The sequence below is a fragment of the Sander vitreus genome, chromosome 22, assembly GCF_031162955.1.
Source record: "Sander vitreus isolate 19-12246 chromosome 22, sanVit1, whole genome shotgun sequence".
Classification (NCBI taxonomy): Eukaryota; Metazoa; Chordata; class Actinopteri; order Perciformes; family Percidae; genus Sander; species Sander vitreus.
This window is the reverse complement of record NC_135876.1, coordinates 13,879,278-13,903,201: the sequence shown is the minus strand read 5'-3', so window position 1 is coordinate 13,903,201 and position 23,924 is coordinate 13,879,278. Positions and strand designations below refer to the sequence as shown.

At 40.4% G+C, this 23,924-nt stretch overlaps 1 protein-coding gene across 2 annotated transcripts; it reads right to left on the bottom strand.

The window, feature by feature from the left end:
• Window positions 1-704: 704 nt before the first annotated feature.
• Window positions 705-23,264, bottom strand: trpa1b (transient receptor potential cation channel, subfamily A, member 1b). 2 transcript variants are annotated; one of them, XM_078281123.1, is made up of 29 exons: window positions 23,183-23,264; window positions 22,709-22,768; window positions 19,773-19,920; window positions 19,137-19,299; window positions 18,754-18,929; window positions 17,663-17,770; window positions 17,339-17,447; window positions 16,639-16,784; window positions 15,743-15,879; window positions 14,698-14,746; window positions 10,779-10,878; window positions 10,580-10,680; window positions 9,867-10,042; window positions 8,452-8,616; window positions 7,739-7,853; window positions 7,342-7,508; window positions 7,051-7,141; window positions 6,849-6,908; window positions 6,649-6,741; window positions 5,383-5,453; window positions 5,071-5,227; window positions 4,868-4,957; window positions 4,313-4,482; window positions 4,087-4,216; window positions 3,462-3,644; window positions 3,281-3,349; window positions 2,822-2,923; window positions 1,848-1,966; window positions 705-1,505 (listed from the first exon to the last, which is right to left on the bottom strand). In XM_078281123.1, exons 3-29 carry the CDS (start codon window positions 19,866-19,868, stop codon window positions 1,292-1,294), a joined length of 3,357 nt encoding a protein of 1,118 aa, XP_078137249.1. In that variant the 5' UTR covers window positions 19,869-19,920; window positions 22,709-22,768; window positions 23,183-23,264; the 3' UTR covers window positions 705-1,291. The 2 variants fall into 2 exon arrangements, with proteins under 2 accessions (XP_078137249.1, XP_078137250.1); XM_078281124.1 differs by lacking the exon at window positions 22,709-22,768 and having other exon boundaries at window positions 23,183-23,243.
• Window positions 23,265-23,924: the final 660 nt, after the last annotated feature.

Genomic DNA, 23,924 nt, shown 5'->3' with positions numbered 1-23,924 from the left:
CATCAGCTGGACCTTGGAGGGATACTTAACTTATCCTTGGATGTGTCATGAGGTTGAGATATTAAGTTCCACTTGAGCTGCTGAGACAGTCAGAGCTCCAGGCAGGCTGCCATCTCATCCCCTGTCACTGCGTCCGTCCGTCTGACTGACACACTTGAAGGTGCAAGCTAAGGGATTCTGCTGTTGGATTTACTCCTAATTTGATAAACTGTCATAACACAAAAAAGGTATTGGCTATGTGACACATATCTCAACCTGCTGCTTCATTCACTGTCAGGTTGAAAAAAAAAAAGTGTGCCCATTAGTCATTCTGTAGATGTAGTTCCTCATGTAAAAGCAGAAAATATTGTCTAAAACATCAGTGTAATTGATGGTTACATGGTTATTGTATTTGCCCTGGGAATAATTAAATTCAAGGCCAACAGTAATGAATGTCACTTAAAACTTGAGTTAAAGGGGGAGCTAGCATTTGTCCATCAGCAGAGACTTTCAGGGGTCTTGACCTGTATCGCGGCCTTGTGCTGGAGAAGCCGAGGGACAGGTGCAAGCTCATGATGTCAGAGGCCTCTCTCTGTTTCTCTCCCAACCATCCTATGATTCCCATGATCCCAACTGAAGCATTAAGCTGGTGTGTGACACCAGTGAAGAAGGCAGTGCACAAATCAGAAGCAATAATCCATCAACCACTGTGAAGTTTTGGAAGTATATTTTTTTATTATTTTTTCATGCATTAAACCCATTAATGCCCAGCCCAGAAATTGTCAAACAATACTACAAAGAGTCCAGAAATTCAGTCACAATCCAAAATCCAATTGAGGAATATAATCCCTAAATCCAACTATGAATGAATGAATGAATGAATCTATCTATCTATCTATCTATCTATCTATCTATCTATCTATCTATCTATCTATCTATGCTTTCTGCAAAAATGGTACATTGGTATAGATAGTTTTTTCTTGTTGGACTTCAAACATTTGTTTATCAGTGTGTCATGAGTGTAACTTAGTGTTTCCGCCTACAATGAAAACATTTAAAATACAGTACTGTAATATCATGCACAGTGTCAGTATCAAACCACACAACAGAACAAGTAATTAAATTAACTGTTGCAATATACAATAAGCGGACATGAGTGGTAAATCTTAATATAATGAATTGCATTGTGCAGTAGTCACATAATGATGCCATTTAAAGCTACAATTAATAACAATGTAGTGATAATTCACTTTGTCAAATTTTTATGGTTGTTCCTGCTGTATGTTAAAATGTTTTATTTGTCTTATCCTCTTCACTTTTTTTTTGACTCAATGGCCTTCAGCAGTGGGACCCAACGCGACACCCTGTGTCCTTTTGGCTTAACCTGAGTTAAACTCGGCCACATGTTGCCTCTGATGTTCACAGGGCCGTCGTACTCGTCCGCCTCTGAGGAGATCTCCATCTTCTGGATGATGAGCTTCAGGAGGTTGTGTTGCTTCTCCATCATGCTTGACACCTCTTTCAACCTGAGGAGGAAAACATTAGTTTGTGTCGCTCAAAGACAGTCTTCATCAACACTATCCGGCTTTTTGAGGGCAACACTGCTGAGTGGTTCCATGTGTTTACAATAGACAGGAATAGTCAGTGGTCACAGTCTTTAATTTTTGTAACCACTAGGGGCCGCTCATGCATCAAAAACTACTATTACTGTAAATGGCTTGATGTAGTTGTTGCATTACTTATGGTAGTTAATTGTTATTATTACAAACAATTCTATAATCTCAGTAGCAAGCATAGTTTAATTATTCCAGGGAATAGGAAGCGGACTCTCATGTGATTATCATGTTGTGTACCCTTGAGTGTTTTACCTGCGCTTCTGCTTTTTGAGCTCATTCTCTATCACAGTGCAGTTCTGTGATTTGACCTGCAGACGATTCCAGGCATCATGTGTCTCCTCCTCACCTGTGAATAATTGCTTTATATAGTTCTGTCAACAAAAAGTGGAAGGGATTAAAAAACGGAACTGACATAAATTACAAAGACCAATCAATATGTTGTACAGCAGCGATCATCAACTGGAGGCCTCTGGGGGCCACATACAGCCGTCGAAGCTTCCAGCCTGGCAATAATAATGAATTATTAATGATAATTAATGATGCAAGCCTTCCGTGATTGCGCACCACCCTCACCCCTCCTCCACACAGTTGCTAATAGCCAAGGAGGACACGGAGGATTAAAAAAACATGATGGACTCTTCAGAAGAGGTAATTATCTTCACTTGATTTTTCTGCTAACGAAAGTCACCAGACAACACCAGTTTCTAAATATAGCCATACTGAGAAATACAAAAAGAGTTTTGGGAAGCTGATGTTTACTAATGATTTTAAGTAATGACTATTAATGTTAACATGATTTGTCTACTGCATCAACGTACCGCGCTGTGTTAATACAACTTGACCTGTTCACCTTGTGTAAAAACTTAGACGGTTTAAGGCAGTGGGTTCCTACGCAAATTTCTAGTAAAGTCAACTAATTCGGGATAACAGTGCAGGCTCTTTGAGAGTGACATTCTTAGAGCGTATCCATCTCCACTGCAATGACGTTTCCTTATACACAGATTTTGACCATCACTCCCCAGTGAACTGCCTCCTTGGCGGAGATCTGAGAGCATATTCTAGTTAAGTAGCCTATCTAGTTATCATTCCTTTCAGTCGTTTGTTCATACTCATACGTAAAGTCTAGCCCCCACAGTGTCCGCTTAGAAAAATCCCGCCCCTATAGAAAAATGTAGTTGATGACCCCTGTTGTACAGAATCTGTTTTTGAGCAAGTCTTAAGCATACCCTGGAGCAGTGTCGATTGGGGTAGATGGTGAGGGAGGGTTTGTCCACTCGTTTCATAAACCAATAAGGCAGCTTGTCTTCCAGAGCGGTGTGGAGCTCAATCTGCAGCCAGAAATTCAGATAGTCAGTTAGAGGTGCAACTTTGAAGAGCAACCTCTTATTGACTAGCTCTGTTTGACAAAGGTTACACAATCTTACGGTATGCTAAACCAGTGTAATTACTCGTATTCTTAAGTCACATTAGCCTTTTCACACAATAATTTTGACTTAACTGTACAGGCTGTGCTTATATTGAAATCTAATTTTATTAAACATGTTTTATTAAAGTCTACTTGTAAGAAGGCCTCAAGGACAAAAGACACACAGCCTCATCTACTGTGCTTGTGGTTATTTGTCCATGGCAGAAGGGGCAAGCACAGAACAAGCAGAAAAATGCAAGCTATGTCCATACATACATACCTGCATGCCTATTCTTTTTAGGGCAGCATTTCTTTGTACTTCGGCAATATCTCCAACTGCTAAACCGATCTACAACACAGCCAAAAACAAATAAGAACCATCTTATTTAGTAGCTTTAATGTGAGAAGTAGAGGTCCGTAAGGAATGGATGCAAAAGGACAGGCTGTCAGAGCATACTTACCATCAGGTTCACCAGCAGTATTGGCATGAGCAGAACAAAGTTCACAAAAATGATGTAAGTCAGGATACCAAAAGGAAGCTCATTCTTCAGATAAGTGTCCAGGAAGTTGTTTTGGTAGTTGAGTTCCCCGACCATCATCACAAAGGTTTGTATCACTGAGAGCGGCACGGTGTCAAACTCTTTCTAAGGGTAAAAAAGAATACCAGCTTTATCTGTCATAGTTAACACTGTGGCAAAAGAGGTGTAAAACAATCCATTAAAATAAAACATGCATTAGCTTGATATTGATGTCCAAATGCCCCAAATCTGTTCTTTCACAATTATTTAACAGTACAGTATAATGCAGCACACAGCATGCATTAAGTGTATGCCAAACACAAACAGTGCATGACAAAGTGATGTTCTGGGGACAAAACATGTCTAACAAATCTTTGTTTATGCTATTACAGTGAGGCATAAAGATGGTGATGTCAGTAGCTAGAACTCTTAGGATATCTTGTCAATTAGTGATATTCATACTCCGCAGAGGATGATTTTGTGGCCTTGTTGTCTAATGCCAACATCAGTTTGAAGAAACATCAGTTTAACATTTTGGGAAATACACTTATTCGTTTTCTTCTCCTACCTGGTTGAGCATTAGAGCATAGAACGCCAAACTGAACGCTAACATCAGGTACACGAACAGCATCACAATACGGACTAGTGTCCTCATGATCTCCCAAAACATCACAACATAGATGCCTACGCCCTCAAACCTGGAGAAACAGGAGATTATAAAAGTTAGTGGCCTCTCAACATCATAAAAAAGACCTTAAGTTGAAATGGCACTATTAAGTCAGAGTGAAAAGAACCTTTGGAGATAAAGGAGAAATCCAATCCAGGAGCTTAAAACTGCCAACGCTCCTGCTTGCCATTGTAAAGAACCCTCTACATTGAGCATGGTGGGAATGATGAACAGAAGAGAGAGGACTGCTGAAAACCAGTCACTCTGGTTGGAATAATCCTTGAAGTAATTCCAGCGCTTTCAGTGATAAGGAAAGAAAAATGAACAAAAACACAAAATAATCAGACAGACCAACAAACTTGCAGATACATGACAACATGTCATTCAGCACAGCTTCCTCCCTGATGTACTCTCACCCAAATGTTCCACACCTGCACATTATTTCACTTAAACAACCATGCAAACAACACTTTAGCTGTATATTACTGAACATGCGATGTGGTAGTGTTTCTTATAGTTAGAATAAAAAATGAGGATGGTAAAGTGTGGAGGTGACATTCTGGATGTGGTCATTCAGAGGTCGTGCTCATCCATCACACCTGATTGCTAGTGTGTCCATGCAGACCTGTTGCTGAACAGATTCATGAGAAGATGCATCATGTGAGCTCTTGTGTAACAGTACCTGTTGTGATATCTGCACCAATTCCTTCGCTATGCAGAGGAAGTTCATGACCAAGACCGTCACCATACAGAAGGACAAGAACAGACTTTGCTGAAAAATGAAGGATAGTGAGATTTACGTTATCTAGGGAGATTGCATCATAATGACAAATGCTGATACATTTTGGAACATAAAATATGCCAACACATCATGGTCATTAGTACCTGTATGAAAGATGTGGGCACCATCATGATACTGTGCTCGCCCGACTCAGTGGTGTTCAGAGTGGGCCTCAGAGTCACTATCAGGTGAGTGAGCGGCAGCAGACCCATCAGGTACATAAACATGTTGAGCACATGAGCCGTGCTCCCATATGCAAACCTGTGGATTACAACAAAGAAGGCTTTACCACTGGAATAATGACATTCAAAGTAGATAATGCAAAAACAAATCATCTTTCTCGCAATATGATCAGTAGTCTCAACATATCAGAGTAAGAAATGTCACTCTCTGGGGGTTAAATCACAAATACTCACCACTTCATTGCTAGGTACTTTTTGCAGACAGGGTGATTGAGGAGTTCAATGCGGTTGTACTTCACCATCGCCTGCAGAAAGAGTAAGCTCGCTGTTAATGGAGTAAAAAAACAGCACTGACAGCTAAAGCCTAAAAGATTTAAGTTTGTTATTGAGTATTATTGCTATTATTGATCTCCCTTAGGCATAATGTAGGATGACATCAGCAGTGTGAGTGTTTTTTCACATCTGGTGGTACATGAGTTTGTGGTTTTGTAATACATTCAATATTACAATTCCTCTGTGTATTGAAATAAGTGACCTTTAGTTCAATGATCTGACAAGATCAGTCCTGTTAGACTTTGCCAGTCACCAAAGCATATATGTCAACATTTTCCTGCTGATTTAACCCATTTTGAATTAATTACGAAATGAGAATATTCAATATCACAAAATGAATTTACATGCATATGAGCACAATGGAGCTTTTGGTAGGTTAATTGCTTACACCTCCAACTGGAAGAAAACCAAATCACCTGTCACTAGCGATCAGTAAATGAGGAGTTGACATTGTGGCCCTGCCTCATCTTCCCCTGATACATCCACTGCTGAAAGTCAACAGCAATGCATGACAAGAGGTGTTGACCACTAAGGACCACATTTCCTTGCTTTCCAGCTTGTTCATAAACATGTATACCCAACACATGGTAGCAATAACATGGGGAGAGCAGCAGCCTGACCTCACAGCTCATTCCCATCTGGCTTGTCATCGGGGTCGAGGAGAAAGACTGAACCACAGTCTGCAGCGAGCACTAGCCCTTGCCCTTTGTCAAGTTGACTCATAGCATCCTAGCCAGATTTGTTTGTCTGTTTCCCACCAAACTAGGTAACACGTTTGGTTTCCAACATTAACTGCTCCACTTAAAGTTTGCTAGTCTGTCGCTCTACACAATGGCAGAAGGAATACGTTCTTTTGTAACTTTTTAAGGCAGCCAGAGGAATGAAAATCTAAAGAAACCTGACAAAGCCACAAAGCTTGGCTATAGTTTCCACTGAGAAAAAAGTCACCACTGTCCCTTATGGATGAACTGGCTGAACCCTGTAAGGATGAGCCTATATGTGCAAAATGTGAGCCCGTGGATACATGAAGGTGAGTGCCTACAGAGCCTTATCAGAGGGCGATGCGTGACTTTAACAGAACTTTACTACTTATCAGTCATGGGGGAGTAGATTATTAGGATTCTGCTGCACCAACAATATATTGGAGAAAGAATAAAAGTTGCTTACGTTGAGTGCAGCTAGTGGCTGAACCCTCAAGGTCTTGTCAGTTACCTTCCTCGATTCAAGGGGAGCTTGGAGCCATGAGAAATTGTATTCAATCTACAAAACATGAACAATTGTTTCAATATGTTTTTCTTGCCTGGCATATGCTTTATACAATATAGGCTGTTGTGATGTTTTTATTGTGCAACTTGTATGTGGATTACATGATAGTCAGGGCTGTTGTGATCATCATCAGATTCCCTCACACAGCGGTCCAATAGGTGCTGTGGAAGAAAGTAGAAAAACACAGTGACAGAGAATCCAAGGGCTTTACACGTTCTTACAAAACATGCTCAACTAGAACCAACAGCAAACTGCAGAAAGAGACAAGTTATGAGGACTTTTTTTTCATTGCCAATGGCAAACCTTGTAGGTCTCAGGCAGAAACTCAATCATGTCTAGTATGGGACTTCGCTGGCCAGAACCGGGTGTAAACAGGCTCAAAGCCTCAGCAGATCTGGAAGAAGAAAAACACAAATGAATATTAAAGTGTGTAGAATTTAAGACGTTTGAACTTTGGTGCTACCCAGTGGTAGTTCTCAGAAATAATTTGAAAGAAAAATGCAGCACATAAAACACCTGTAGTATAAAAGTAGTTTTGAGCTAAGCCTTTTACATTTTTTCTCATCAAAGTGGACACTTGTATTATTAACAAACCTGTGACTGTCAATTACATTATTGACCACATCTTTTCTCCCATTTTGCAGAGCTTCATGGAGGAATGATGTGTCATTCTTGTTTAAGGTGAGCTCTGCACCCCGAGCCAGCAGGAGCCTGACTGCAGCCACATGTCCCTCTCTTGCTGCGATGTGGAGTGCAGTGTTCTGGTACATAACAGGAGACAGTACTCTGCATTTATCATAGAACAGTGATTTCTGATGTATTCGCTGCTACTTGTAGTCATTAGTGCGGCGAAAACAACAGGACATACAGATTTTTTTTTACAAACAAACTGCAAATATAAGCCTCAATATTGTCATCACAAATAAGTGGAAAATGAATTACCGATTTGGATAAAGTTGAACCTTTTGAAATAATAATAATTAATTCATACCCCATCCTCATCTGTTTTATCCAGTAACTTGAGATTGGCTGACAGGAGAATGTCCATGGTTTGTGTGTATCCTGCAGATGCAGCATGGTGCAGACAAGTCCAACCCTTGTAATCACTGTAAACAAGAAGCAGAGTAAGGATTTCTGGCATAACTTTGCCTACTTCTAAAGGGGGATGGAGAAGATAAAACCTCTGAAGAGGTCAAAAGCTCAAAACAGTCTTGTTCTTTATACCAAAAGTGTTGCTGGAGTTTTGACTTTTGAAATCGCTATGAACAAGACATACCAAACTAACCAACTGGAATTGGTAACTGAAGGTTTGTATGTATAGCTAAACAGTAGATAGCATAGTACACCATGCTTTTGCATTTACGCTATATGTACTTTATCATCTTTGTGCATGTTTTCCTCTCTATGCACGTGTTTACCTGTGAACAGGGTCGCAGCGATATACCGGTTTCACTGTATACTGTTGTATGAAAATTGACGGTTATCATCCCACGTACATTTGCTTATCTATGGTATTGAAAATAACTATTGTTTTTAGTTTCAATAGGTAGAAAAACCTTCTCTTATCATTCCTTTAAGGGTCATTGTAACTGATAATACTAATAATACTACTACTTATACTACTTATATTTACTTTACTATTATACTACTTATATTCTTAGATGTTTATCGTACTATGAGAATCTCATGCTGTTGCAACCTTACCTGTGAAAGAGAGCTCCTTTGCGCAGCAACAACTGTACCACCTTGGTGTGCCCCTCTTTTGAAGCCAAATGGAGCGGTGTCAGGCCTCGCTCGTCACCTTCATTTAGCAGACGAGAGTCTGTGATGGTCTCCAGTAATCGCTGACATGTATTTAAGCGCCCATACCTTAAAGAAGAGAGGGATAAGGAGAAGCAGTAGATTTTCACTGCTATGATGTGTTGATCTCTGAAATAAAAAATGCTTTCTGTGCGAGGCCCACAGCACAGAGGTCCAGGGCAGTGACAGCCCAGTTCATCTTGGTGATTGCGTATTTTGCTCAAAGACACTTAAAGATTGCTGTTACAGCTGTTATTGCTGATTACCTACAGGCATCAACCTGTAGGTAAAATATAGGTAAAAAAGTTTTTTGGAACAATGGACGTGTTACTAATGGTGCTGTGGTCTGCAAGAGGACATAAAAAGAAGTGACATATTGGCTTGCTACAGTATGATCTTTCTTTGTCTCCGAACCTTTTAAGAAGGTCAGCAGCACTTTATGTCGGTGCAGAGGGACCGGTGGCGAAAGTGAATGAGGTATCCATAACAGGTAAAGTATGATATCATAGCGTGGCCGTGGCCTTCATTTGCTCTTTAGCTCTAATGAAATAGGTGACCATGATACAAAAAAATCAATAATAATAATGTTAAATGTCTGCTCATTTTACACTACTAATGACGTTGCTTTACACATGCCTTGCTAATTGAATTCTATTCCTGTGACGGATCATTTGTGTCACTGTACAATACTGTAGGTATGTCATGGCAATTAATCATCAAAAGGCTTTTGAGCACAGCAATAGATTAAAACAACTGAGCAGTGAGGAGACAGTTTTAAATGTAGGCACATTGTTCATTTTTCATCTGACCACCGTTGTTCAATTACAGAGATAAAAGTCTTGGCTTTAGGAGGATTGTAAGTCAAAGTCCTCTGAAGAGCCATTTTTGATGAATGTTTTATACTCTTGTGGTATCATTGATCAATACATAACACTTGTTACAGAGTAACTACTGGGATTTTAAGACAAGGAAGACGTGTAGCTACCTTTTCTTCCTACTGTAATAAAAAGCTATTCCCCAACAAAAACATTTTTTTTTAAACTACGTTGTGTAGAAAGTAATTGCTCCAGAGTGTGCAGAATTTCTGCTAATTGAATGTTGTACTGTAGCTTTAATATAACTTAACAGAAACCATACAAAAGGAACAGAGTATATACACTGCATCCCACACTGGTCAATGTCAAAGGCAGTGACATTTCTGGCACTTCTTTGATCAAATTTGCAAATTTGGAGCAACTTTGAGTGAAAATCAGGTAAAATCAGTACTGCTTAGTTTGATGTTATGGAAAGTCATGCTCTCGGGGACCAGTCGAACTCACTGAGCAGCAAAGTGCAGGGCAGACTTCTTGTCCTTCGACTTGCATGAGAGGCCGACCTGCCCCGAGAGGCCCAGCATGTTCTTCACTGAGTCATGGATACCCAGTCTGCAAGCGTAGTGGAGTGGGGTGCAGCCCTCGTTATCCTCACAGCTCAGCAGCGCCTTCACAGCACCACTCTAAAGTTAGACACATTATAAAAACATTTGTCTGGTCACACATTATAATGTATGTTAATATCTGTATTAAACAAAAGCACAAACGCAAAAAACTTATGACTGCAGCGGCAGTCATGAAGCAGTAAGGGCACATATTATATAACTTCAACCATGGCTACACATACATAAATACACGCACACATACAATGAGATTATACAAATAAAAATGTAGTGTAATAATATGTAAACACAGATACAGAGAGATCCCATTTATACACTGTCTGTAAACAACTATCAAGTGTAAATATGTCAGCCTTCCTCTGTGGCTCATTTTGAAGGCATCATTGTAGCTTTAGGTAAAGCTTACAATGTTTTAAAGGATCATCTGGCTTAGTGAGAGTATAATGAACTTCATCAGCCGGCCTTGAATGCAGGCTCAAGGCAAATTGTTCAAGGACATTGCAGTAATTAAATTCCAATCTTAATGACATCTTTGTGTAAGCAGCATACAGTGCACTTGTTGTCACAAACAGGCTGCATTGATTGAGGGTAGCCAACCTGCAGTACTTCTTCTGGGAGGTTTTTCAGACCCTTGGGCTGGAGAATGGTCAGGTGAAGAAAGTTACAACCGCTTCTGTCTTTCACGTTTACATTTGCCCCTAAAAGACATACACATGAGTGTGCACAACATGCCTTATCAGTCATTTTACAAATAATGTGAGCCTTGCTGGTGGTTAAGTACAGTACATAAGCTCACCTTTTGACAGCAGCAGAGTCACAGTTCTCCATGCTCCACAACTCGCAGCCAGCAGCAAGGGAGAGTTTCCTTTACAATCAATGCTGTTAAGGTCTGCACCCTAAGGAGAGATTGTTCTAAAACCTTAAAATCACCTCATTAATTACCACATTAATTTGAACATGCATTGCAGCAATTATTGCAAACAAAGGAGACCATGGGAAAATTAGCATTTCACGTGTTTGTTCAACCGGAGTGGAGTTTGCATTGAGAGAGCATTGTGCACTGTTAAACCAGGAGGAGGGTGATATTTTACAAAACCAAAAAAGCTCCCAAGGTTTCTCATAATGTCAGATCAGATGTTTAATGTGAGATGTGTAGTCTGGCATATGCACAGTTCACAGATAATGAAATGGAATTAACATACATTTTAGATTTCTGAAGATGTTTAAGCTTAGCAGCCATAACAAAGCATGGGAAAAATACAAGAGCAAAGGTGTCAAGAAAGTTTGTCTGCTCTAGTTAGACTTTGCTAAGCATGTCAGGTTAACAGAGTCCGGCTAACTAGCTTGCTACCCCCAGTAGTAACTGAGTGTTACTCCCAAAGTAAAGAAGCATTTTATTAGCTAGCGTTAACTACTTAAAAGAACTTAAAAGAAAGTCGGACTGATCAGTCGGCTCCCATCTCTCAAAAAAGTGCCTCGGAACCATAGACTGTTAATATTAATGGACAGAGCATGTGTGACGTCACCCATTGGTTTGTGGCGATCTGCTATAAGTCATTGAGTTAGCCGTTACGGGCGCAGCCATCCTGGTTGTGGATGTGACGATTTTAGACGAGAGGGAAGAGTGAGAAAGGAGCCCTTACACTCTACGTTACGTTACACACTTTCACTGGCAATCACATCATTGCCACGCCCTAAAACACCCCCTGCTTTATCGCCGATTTTAAAATCAATGAGACCATAATTCAAAAAATGAACATCATTATGTGTTGCAGAAGACTTAAAACTAGAGATTGAGACCATAAACTCATTATGAAAATGTTTACTGAGGTAGTAAATCAAGTGAGAAGTGGGTCACTTTCTCATAGACTTCTACAGAAACCGAACTCCTTTTGCAACCGCACGTGTCGCCTTGTGCTGCAATTCAGATAGATTGCAGGTTTATGGCACTTCCGCATTTGCGGCACTGCGCCGAACCGGATGCATTGTCCATTAATGTTTACAGTCAATGCTCGGAACACACCGAAGCGACGCCGACTTGAGCGTACGTTCTGTGCGTGCGCGAGACGTAATACGTCTCCATAACAGCAGGTGGCGCTAATCTGTAAATTTCAAAATTGGTTGGATTTGGGGAAGTTTACATTCCCGCAACCCTCGCTAACGTCACTCGAGACAGCATACATTTGAATTTGAATCTGTTAGTCCTCGAAAATATATGAAAAGTATGTAAGTTAAGCAGCGAAACAGGTGACGTTAGAACAAAACGTATATTTTTCCTTATCATACTTAAAAATTACATATTAATTAAAATTAAATAAAATTACAGTCTATGGGACTGACTAGCTTGCCCCTACAATACAAGAACAATGCTGTCATCTTCTTTTCTACTACATGAATTATCAGCTGATTAGGATGCTAACTTAATGCTTTGGACATTCAGCTTTAGCATCATCTTGAAACATTTTATGTATGTAGCCGTATTTAAGACCCTGTTGAAAACTTCTTATTTTATTTTAATAAATAATTAATTAGCTGGAAACACTGAAAAGTCAACCAGAGACGGTGTTTTCAAGCAACTCATGCAGCTAACATTAGCTTTATAAGCTTGCTAGCTAGAGCTGATCAAAGCTTGGCAGCCATAGCAACAGTAACTAAGAGGGGCAGGGCTAAACAAGCTGCCAATTACTTTCCTAATAATAAACTTAAAGCGTAACTCTAGCCAAAATGCAACCTAGGGTCTTTTTGTGAATATACCCAAGTCAAACTTTCGTTTAAAAGCATAATTAGGACAGAAACGCCACTTTTAAGATTTACCGTATTCTCGTTTTCGGGTCAAATTACCTTTTGAATGGGAGAGCTAGGGGCACTACTATGATCGCATCAAAATCACTATTTTTAAAACACTAAGAAGGCTCGACGCAACATGAAACTTTGCTCGAAGTATCACCAGGGGCTCTACACATGAACTCGAGCATTGAGAACATTGTTTGTGTACACAGAGTTTACTAAAAAGAAAGGTTTTGAACAACTCACTTTAGGAGTTGGTTTTTCTGCTCGCCGCCATCTTGCCAGTCAAAAAGTGTCGATCTCCGATTGCGAATGAACGGACTTCATAGGAGGAAATGTCATTCTTATATGGTGCTCCTTTTTCAACTACAAGGTCAATATTGTTTTTCACTTACGACAAAACAACAAATTATCTGTGCATTTATATGGAACTAAGCTTTAGGAGCTTTCTGTCTTTACTCTCCTCCCTGTTACGTTGCATTCCGAGATCGACTCTTTTTGAGTGGCAAGATGGCGGCGAGCGGAAAAAACAACAGCTAAAGTGAGTTGTTCAAAACCTCTCTTTTTAGTAAACTCTGTGTACACAAACAATGTTCTCAATGCTTGAGTTCATGTGTAGAGCCCCTGGTGATACTTAGAGCACAGTTTCATGTTGCGTCGAGCCTTCTTAGTGTTTTAAAAATAGAGATTTTGATGCGATCATAGTAGTGCCCCGAGCACTCCCATTCAAAAGGCCATTTGACCAAAAACGAGAATACGGTAAATCTTAAAAGTGGCGTTTCCGTTCTAATTATGCTTTTAAATGAAAGTTTGACTCGGGTACATCCACAAAAAAAACCTAGGTTGCATTTTGGCTAGAGTTACACTTTAAGTAACTTAAGAGTTAATTATCTCTGTCATGGCCTGATTTGTTAGTTATTTTAACTATTTTAATTTTTAACATTTTAAAAAATCAAACACCAAGCCAAAATCTTAAAGCCATAGCTGGTCTTTGGTGCCAAGTGAAGTCAATTACTGTAGACTGTTACATGATTTCAAAGACAAACACGCTCAGTGTGTTCACGTTTTTTCTCCTGTTTGCAGTGTTTGCTTACAGAATGAGTTGACAGGATATACACTTGGTCCCCAGCTTTTTCCTGGCAGCACAGTTCTGTTAAAACAGCCTATGAAGTGCAACAGATGGTCTACAAGCAATGGGTAGCACCTGTAACATTTTTCAAGAGGTGTGTTTGAAATTGCAAATAAAGTATGATGGCAGAATGACCCATTCACTAAATAGAATCCAATGAGCAGTGAAGACAGCCCTCAGCAAAGATTGGGAAAGTTGTTGATTTGCCCTTTAATTTAAACTACAAAAAAAAGAAAAAAGCTAAACATGCCATTTTGCTGTCTTTAATGCAATTTCTTGCATGCAAGGCAGGAGATTAATAACATGCAGTCACTGGTGTTAATGTTGGGAGTGTCCTGTGCGTAACAGCTGTTGGGTGTCTTTGTGTGGGTGTGTTTGTGTGTGTGTGTGTGTGTGTGTGTGTGTGTGTGTGTGTGTGTGTGTGTGTTCTTGTTTAACTATATTCATGGGGTCCAAAAACCGGGAATACAGTATACTTGTGGGGTCCGGACAGCTTTGTGGCGCCAAAATGCTGGACCCCACAACTTTAAAGGGCTGTTTGAGGGTTGAGACTTGGTTTTAGGATTAGGGTTAGAATTAGGTTATGGTTAGGTTTAGGGTAAGGGCTAAGGTTAGGCATTTAGCTGTGATGGTTAAGGTTAGGGTAAGGGGCTAGGAATGCATTATGTCAATGACGGGTCCCCACAAAGATAGTGCCACGCACTATGTGTGTTCTTGTTTAACTATATTCGTGTGTGTGTGTGTGTGTGTGTGTGTGTGTGTGTGTGTGTGTGTGTGTGTGTGTGTGTGTCTTATTTACCAATGAAATTAGGTACTCTGCCAGGTCTGTGTGGTCAAATATTGTAGCCCTGGAAAAGTAAACACAGCTGTTGTAAACCTTCAGCACAACACATGGCTTTGTGAGTCAAGGTTTTACCAATAGGCCTATTGTCAGATGTCAAATATGGATAATTTTAATTCTATATCTGCCTTGTCAGAGCATGATGTAAAAAACAGATTTTCCTCGGTACATCTTGTATCTCGTAAAGGCTTACGTCAATGACACACTTTAAGAACTTATTCCCGGTATTCTGCAGACATTTTACGTTCATTTTCACAAAGATCTATCCCCCTTGTATTAGGTGTTACTCTGCTGCTGTCTGTGCCAACACAAAAAAATAGCCTCTAAGTTAAATCAATGAGGGAAGCACATCTTTATTATGCATTCATGTCATTATTATTGTCATCAATTAAAGCTCATTAGTCCACCAGCCATACCCAAGGGTTTCATATCTGTGTTCTTCTTGTTTGTCATGGTGTTATGGTGTTGATATTATGCAGCATTAATCTGTACACAGCATGAGCAAGCAGTTAATGTAGTTACGACGAATATTACACATCTAAATAAACGCAGTGGTGTACATTTTAAAGGGGCTCATCTATGAATAATTTAACTGATCAAGTCTCACCAAATATGTGAGCACCTGGTTAGTTTAGCTTAGCATAAAGACTGGAGACAGGGGGAAACAGCTAGCCTGGCTCGGACCAAAGGTAACAAAATCACAAAAGCACCTTTAAAGCTCACTGATTAACTTATTAAGTTATATCTTGTTTGTTATTTACAAAAAAACAAAAAGACAAAAATTTGTGGTTTTATGTGCCAAGTTTGACATTGGTTGCCTGGCAACATCACAATAATGACAAGGCTCTAGACTCAGTCGTCCACAAGTGTCGTCCACAAGAAAGCAATTAAGCATATTTCACAATATGTCTAACTATTCCAAGTCATTGTCTTATAAAAAACATCATCAAAATAAATGTAGAATCAAGTCAAATGTGCAAATGGCTGGCAATGTTAAGCCTACCTGTGTAGAGGGGTCTGACACGCCCCATCAGTTAGGTTGATGATGTCTTCCACTTGGTCAAAGGAGGACAGCATCAGTTTGACTACCTCAGTAGCACCCTGGGTGCAGGCCAAATGAAGCGGTGTGGACCTGTCATTCTGGACAGCAACAAACATGGTTTCATTATGAGTGATGAATTATGAATAAGTATAATGAATATTGACAAGCCCTGCAAACGCATGCAATTATGTCTGCTCCGTACAGAGACACTGTGACATACTGAGTTAGACAGAACAGAATGTGAAAAACACACACAATAATTTGTATGCATGTACTCACTTACACACACACATACATATTGTACACTTCCCCAGTGTAACATTAGCAAAGTATCTCCCAGACTTACTGGCTGAACACTGGGGGCTGTAACACAAGTCTTTAATGAGATAACCAGGACTAGCAGGAGGAGGCCAGTGATCGCTCCACTCAGCTCCACAGTGTAAGTGGAGGTAATTTGTATCAATTTAGCCAACCGAAGCTATTACTGTACTCCCTATTCCTGCTGTAGCTCTGCCACTATCCCGGAGCTAAACATAACGATCACTCCCAGATGAGCGTGATAAGACTGACATGCTCTAACAGTACAGAGACCTTTTGCCAGAGAAATGCTTTACAGGTGTAGGCAAATGAGATCTAGATTAAAAACACAATGCAAATCTGGCAAAAAGCATGCGGTGGACAGATGGAAAGCAATATAATCTGCAGCTCCCAGATGTTAATATGACTCTGTGATGCAGAGTGCTAGGAAAAACAGTGTTGACAACCAAATGAATGACTGCTCTTCTTGACAGTCAAATCAAATGATTATGAAAAGCATGTTTTACATGCTATTTGTTGTTGTGTTGTGATGTCTGTACCTGTTGCTGGTCAATTTTGGCCCCAGTAGCAATACAAAGGCCGATGGCCTCAATATTCCCGCCACGTACAGCCAGATGGAGGGGACTGCTCTTGGACTTGTCTGAATAGTTGATGTGAACTTCAGCTTGGTGGCCTAATTTCTCTCCTGCCAGCAGAGAATTAAATCAATGATTTCAATTGTGAATGATGCACTGAATACATATGAGGCTCATAATGAAGGTTTCTTATGCATGCTTGTTGGTATAAGCTTATTAGTTTTTATCTCTGCCAAGCTGGGTATCGAAACTACCGGAAGGTAATCGGAAGGGAATTTAAATTACATTTTATACTTTTCTTTTTTAGTTTTAGTGGAAGGAAGTTATGAGTAATTGTGTCCATTCATGGTGGACCATCTGTGTAAATTTACAAACAGCACAATAATGTGAATACCCATTCATTCCCTTGCTGAGCAATCCCAGAAATATAAATATTATGTGCTCTGACTTTTTCCAACAACACAAGATTTGTCAAGCAGACCTCCCACAGTCAGTGTATGGCATCTGGCCTGCACAAAGTAGCACATTCAGTTGAATGTCTCTTGGGTCTGAGGTGAACTCTCTTCTTATCTATCAGTTTAATGTGCTGTTTGGCCTTGTAAAAACTTTTTCATTATTGTCAGCACTTAACATTTTTGATGACCAATGAATCTTTTTGTCATACCGGCTGTCAGGATCACTTCCATGGCTTTCTTTGCACCTGCGAAGGCGGCTGCGTGTATGGGGAAATGGCCGAGCTTGTTCTGTTGGCAGAGCCGCGCTCCATGCTTTAACTTTGACAGATAGACAGAGAATGGATAGAGTGAAAGACAAACAAGAGACAATTATTTGTCAGAGACAAAGCTGCAGAGGGCTGGCAGTCAATATAAAGAACAGCTACATAATCTGTTCTGTGCAGATGGACAATTATCCTTTACTAGGTGGTGCAGGAAGACAGTGCAGCAGAACAAATACATGAGTCTGAATGCATCACTCGTACATCACGTACCAATGTGCTGAGAGCCTCACAGTTATTGATGGAGCAGGCAAGCATCACGGGGGTGTTCCCAAGGTCTCCCTGTAGATTGCAGTCTGTAGCACTGTATGACAGCAACAGCTGCAGGGGGCAGAGATAAAAACTTAACAGTGAGCTCCATCCTGCTTCTGTCCTCAACTCTCTATACTCCTTTATCCTCCACCATACTGTACCGTCAGTTTGTGGACAGCAGCCAGATGCTATGGGGACGACAGGACAAGGTCTTTCTAAGTAGACAGTTGAGTCAGGTTGAGTCAGGTTTTGTCAGATACGTAAATAGTTGTCAGTTGACTTTAGAGTGCAGGGGCTGCTCTAAGTGACATGTTCTTATGCTATAAAAGATGTAATGTGATAATGTGATTGTCTAAAACAAAATAAAACTATTTTATATGGTGCAGTGTGGAGGATGTGGAGTTGAGGAGTCTCACAGGCTGAGGAAAGAAGCTGCTCTGTATTGTGGTGGATACTCCTGTATTGCTTGCCAGACGTCAGCAGGGTGAACAGGCTGTTGCTGTTGGTAAGTCGAGATGATGAAACACATTTTTACATAAGACTTCCTGTTGGCAAACTGGACCTAAAGTTCGAAAGAATTGTTCAGTCCACTACATTATGGACTGTATGAAAATTTTTGGTGTGGTAGATTTTATTTTATTTCATAAAAAAGCCCCCCCTAGTGTTATTAATCTTTTCTTTAAACCCTCCCATTGAGAAAAACTAATTACGATAACCTCCCCCCTACTCTCTATTTATGTTATACTTTGAATAATTTGCACATTCCTGCAAAACTGTACACTTTAAAAACAGACACTTTAATAACATATTTTTTCGTATTCTTATATTTGTTTCATATTATGTTGTAAATATTGTTATTTTAAATGAATATTATGTCTTTAAAAAAAGCACTTCCATGTCATCAAAATACATGCATAAAGTTGTGTAAATGTACCATGTATATTTATTTATCTTAAAATGACCTTGTTAGCAATGAGAAAACATAAAATCACTGGAGTACACCCCACTTCATATAAATTGTTACGTCAGCCCGGCACTTTCGGCTTCCTCACCTCCACCAGGTTGTTGTGTCCGTGGCTGACAGCCAGGTGCAGAGGGGACATGAGGGCCATGTTGAGGATGTTGGGGTTGGCCCCCAGGTCCAGAAGAGCCCTGCAGCTCTCTGCCTTGTTCCTCTCCGCTGCCCAGTGTAGGGGCACATTGCCCTGGTCATCACAGCTGTTCAGATCTGAATGAGCACATGCAAAAACACACACACAGATGTCAATACATAAGGATTCATGTAGATACAACTCTTACCTGACACAGTACTCTGTCATGTAACTGTCAAACATACTGCTTTATATAGTAACTTAAAGAATGATGGTGACTCATGATACACATATTTTACCTGTGCTGGAGTGCAACTTATGATCGATGACAGATGCATGCTTACCCTGTGAGTCTCTGACAGTGGTGATGAATTGGATGAGGTTGATGTGGTCCCCTGCGGCAGCGTGATGAAGCGGACTAGCTCCACATTCATCTTTCTCACTCAGGACCTCTGGGCTCTTGCTCACCAGGTTCTCCAGGAGAGCCAGGTCACCCTTCTCAGCCAACTAGATGGTAATGTAGAATGTAATGCAATAGAAGGAGAGTGAAGATAAGAGAAGAGCCTGTTATCCATGTAGACTTTTCCATTAGTCTGTCTCTGATTTCACCACAGATTACATGATAGTGAGAATGCATACGTATTAATACTAATACGAATTACTAGCTATCAGAGTCTTGCTTCTGTTGCAATAATTCAAGTATGACATAATGTCTATTTCTTCAATTGTAAGGCCAGCCTAAATACTGCAACTTGCATAACATTATTACGAAACACTTGAGTTGCCATTCGGTCTCTATTCAGCTCTTCACAATGACTTTATTTGAGGTTACACAAGGTTGGGATTACTGATGGGCTGTTACATAAAAAACTTATATTATTTAATGTCTTAAAATGCTTTATTGTAGACCTTTATGGGGACATATTTGTACTATATAAAATAATATATTTCTATATACATTTTTTTATTTGTTTACTCACCTTGAATACATGTAGCCTTGCCAGGGCCGGATCCTCATCCTCTATCACATATGTATAACAACTGGTCTGTCGCGTCACCTCCCTGCTGAAGTTCATCACTCAACTGACACTCAATGGAAGCATGAAGGGTGACGGCAATGACACGTGCCTAGGCATAACCACATACACACAACAACATGGATGTACATATCGGTTTACAGGCAACAGCAAAATGCTAAAATAGAAAGCCAATCTACCACATTTTCAATAGCTGAGTATATAAAGCCTGCGCCAGAGGAACACAGAGTGTTGTGTCACCGAGAGGGCAGATAATGCCTTAAGCCATAGGCTCCTCTCGCCATGAGGGGATATGGGCACAGATGACTTTGTCTTTACCCGGAAGGGCATTCAGATCCGCCGAGTGTTTGGAGGTTGGAGCCCTTCTGTTGAAGAAAGCAATTATGTTCTTCACAGCTGGGGGCAGCTTGTTTGAGTAAGTCCCAGGTGTCCTTGGGTGATCCTGGGCAAGCGAGATTGAGAGAGACCTTGTAATTGTATCGTACGAGGCCCTCAGTCAAATCAAAAGGCCAAACAACAAATGACATTTTTGGTGAACAAATTACTATGGAGAATTCTCATTGGAAATCCCCTCGACCTTCTGCAGCAGCATTCCTTTCGTGTATACTGTGACTGATCGGAGTTATTTCAAAAAGGCAACTAAGTTTTACCCTGTGTGGATGGAAATTATATTGTGTTTCCATTGCTCACTTGATTTACAGTACATTTCTTTCACTGACATCTGTGTTCAAACATTTTAGCAATATTGCATGGTTCTAACGGGGCCTTTACTGGCTCCTTTAAGGTGAGCAGAACGACTCTCTCCAGATGAGAGATCAATAATTAACTCTAACCTCTGTGAGCTGTGGTCACCGTGGCGATCAATTTAATTCACTTCTCAGGCAGCTCTGCAGATTAGTAATAGATTCTTCTGATCAGTAAATAAAGAAAAAGAATCATAAAGTAGAAGTGTAGCTCTTGATTAAACATGTGATCTTTACTTAAGGGGATTCGCACCAATTATGAGCAACAAAGGTGCACATACAGATTATTGATAAAGATGTTACAGATGTAGTAATTCTGCTTGACACCCAGGAATGCAATACAATGTAATTCACCAATGTTTGCATATGGTAAGATACTGCAAAGTGTTTCTGTCTGATAAAATGTTTCCATTATGATCCATCAATATTTTAGTGCTGCTTATACTTTGATCTTAAGTCTTGACCACAATGTAAAGTGTGAAGACTCACACTTTCCCTGTCCCCAAGAAGCCAAGGACCACAGGACTTAATGACTTCAGACCCGTCACCCTGACCTCTGTGGTTATGAAGTCCTTTGAGTGCCTTGTGCTTTCACACCTCAAAGACATCACCGACCCCCTCCTGGACCCCCTGCAGTTTGCCTACAGAGCCAATAGGTCTGTAGACGATGCAGTCAACCTGGCCCTCCACTACATCCTCCGGCACCTGGACTCCGCAGGAACCTATGCCAGGATCCTGTTTGTGGACTTCAGCTCTGTCTTTAACACCATCATCCCGGCTCTGCTCCAGGAGAAACTCTCCCAGCTAGGCGTGCCTGACTCCACCTGCAGGTGGATCACTGCATGTGAAGCTGGGGAAACACGTCTCCGACTCACAGACCATCAGCACCGGATCCCCTCAGGGCTATGTTCTTTCCCCCCTGCTCTTCTCCCTGTACACCAACAGCTGCACCTCCAGTCACCAGTCTGTCAAGCTTCTGAAGTTTGCGGACGACACCTCCCTCATCGGACTCATCTCTGACGGTGACGAGTCTGCCTACAGGTGGGAGGCTGACCACTTGGTGACCTGGTGCAAGCAAAACAATCTAGAGCTCAACGCTCTAAAGACAGTGGAGACGGTTGTGGACTTCAGGAAGAACCCAGCCCCACCTGCCGCCATCACCCTCTGTGGCTCCACAATTGACACTGTGGAGTCTTTCTGCTTCCTGGGAACTACCATCTCCCAAGACCTCAAGTGGGAGCTGAACATCAGCTCCCTCGTGAAGGTGAAGGTGATTGGCTGCAATCTGCCGCCGCTCCAGGACCTATACGCCACCAGGACTCTGAAGCGTGCTGGAAAGATTGTGGCCGACCCCTCCCACCCCGGACACAAACTCTTTGAGACACTCCCCTCTGGCAGGAGGCTGAGGTCCATCAGGACCAAAACCTCACGTCACATGAACAGCTTTTTCCCCTCCGCCACTAGCCTTATTAACAAGGCCCGGAAACCACCCTGACTCTCCACCTTCATGCCACTGTTCTCTCTCTGCTATAATGCTCTTTGCTCTTTATTTTTGATTTATATCTTTATTTATTCTTTATTTTTAACTTAATACATACTGTGTAAATATACTTATATATTCAATCTAAAGAATGTGTGACGTGCACCAACAACACCAAAACAAATTCCTTGTATGTGTTAAAAAACGTACTTGGCAATAAAACCCTTTCTGATTCTGATTCTGATGAATGCCTCGGGGCACCAGTCTTCTGTACCTCACTTCACCTCCTCTGTGGTTGAGATCTTCATATTACAGTAAAACCCGCACAATGCTGCCTCATTTTCTTTTTATTTGATAATAACCCACAGTATGTCATCCTCCCCATTGTTTCCGAGCAGCAGCGGCAAATAAGTGTGATTGTTTGCCACTCATCTGTTAGCAGCCGCTAAGTGTACAGGAAGTGCACTAATGGCCACTGGTAAACACAATTCCCAAACGCAGTTATAATTGTTTTTAACAATGACATCCTTGCATGCAACGGATTTGCTTTTACAGTTTACTCTTGCATTGTTTATATTTAACATTATACAGCAGTATTATTGACACATATGGGATAGATGTTTGCTTATAAAAAAAAAAACCTAAGACTTAATTACCTTAGAATATGGAGACCACTTGCTTTGATAAAAGATGGATTCTTAATTAAAAATAGATTTCTGCAGAAAAAAGAACAATCAATTTTAAAGAGTCACACTGGACTATTAGATTATGATCATGAAATATGAAAACCAGAGTGATTATATAACTTGAAGTGTTAATTTGATAAATAAATGATGAACTTGGATTTAAAAAAGGAAGTCTGCTGCTGCTGTACTCAATGTAAACACTTGTTGGATGTCACTCAAACTCTGCACAATAACTGATTCTAATCCAACTTCAAATATATTTAGTTAAAATTACATTTTAAGTGAAACACCAGCTAAAGCTTTAAACTTAAACACGTTTCACAATGAAAACATTTGTCAGCATCCAAAATATCCCTCATATTTTCATTTACCCCTTATAGTTTTTGATTAATAAGCAGTAGAGTTCAAACATTAAAGACAAAGTTGAAGACATTATGTACTTACTGTATTGTGATGTAATGTGTGATGAGCTGAGAAATCTGGGTGTTCTCCTCACCACTGCAATAGGGCTTTAAATAGTGTGGTGAGCGAGCTAGTCTTCTAATGCAGACAGGACGCTGCCCCTTGTGACCAAATGACTCTCCTGATGTTTTTGCAGCGAAGAAGGCAAGCTCATGTTGTAATATGATAAGACATTTGACTGGCAGAAATACATTAAGCACTAAACACTATACTGCTGTCTATCTCACAGTATTTTTTAGTTAATGTGTCTGGATGCTTAATACTGTATTCAGGAGAATAACATTTGATATTGTTCATCTTTTACATGAAGCTGAAAAGTGTCTTTTTCTGGAAAAATGTTCTTTCCACTAGAGGAACCAAAGCTGTAAAAACGAGAAGTTGAAATTGCTCATCTTACTTTGATTTTCAATTAAACTGAACAAAAAATACATAATGACATTGTCAACTTTGTTAAAGTAGTTACTTAAATTACTTCAACTCACTGTTTCTTGTGATATGTTGGTCTTAATGCAAAATGTTTGGTGGTGTAACTTTGAGTTTTGAGCGAGTAGTTGGACTCAAGTTGAGGCCAGGTCAAGTACTCTGTGCATTCTGCATTACGCTAAGAACAGGGTTTCCTGAGCAGTTCTGCACGGGTTTTCATCCACATTTCGGACATGTCGGACCTTCTTATATACTGTCTATGGCAAGTACAGATTTCCTGATTTTGTCAAGAACCTTTACC

Bases quoted from the DNA above. Each gene is read 5' to 3' on its own strand.
- trpa1b (XM_078281123.1), bottom strand. From the start codon at position 19,868: ATGAACTTCAGCAGGGAGGTGACGCGACAGACCAGTTGTTATACATAT. The intron at 7,509-7,738 runs GTATGAATTAAT...GTTATGTACCAG, and splicing joins ATAAAACAGATGAGGATGGG to AACACTGCACTCCACATCGC. The intron at 1,967-2,821 runs GTATGCTTAAGA...TTTTGTTGACAG, and splicing joins CCAATCGACACTGCTCCAGG to AACTATATAAAGCAATTATT.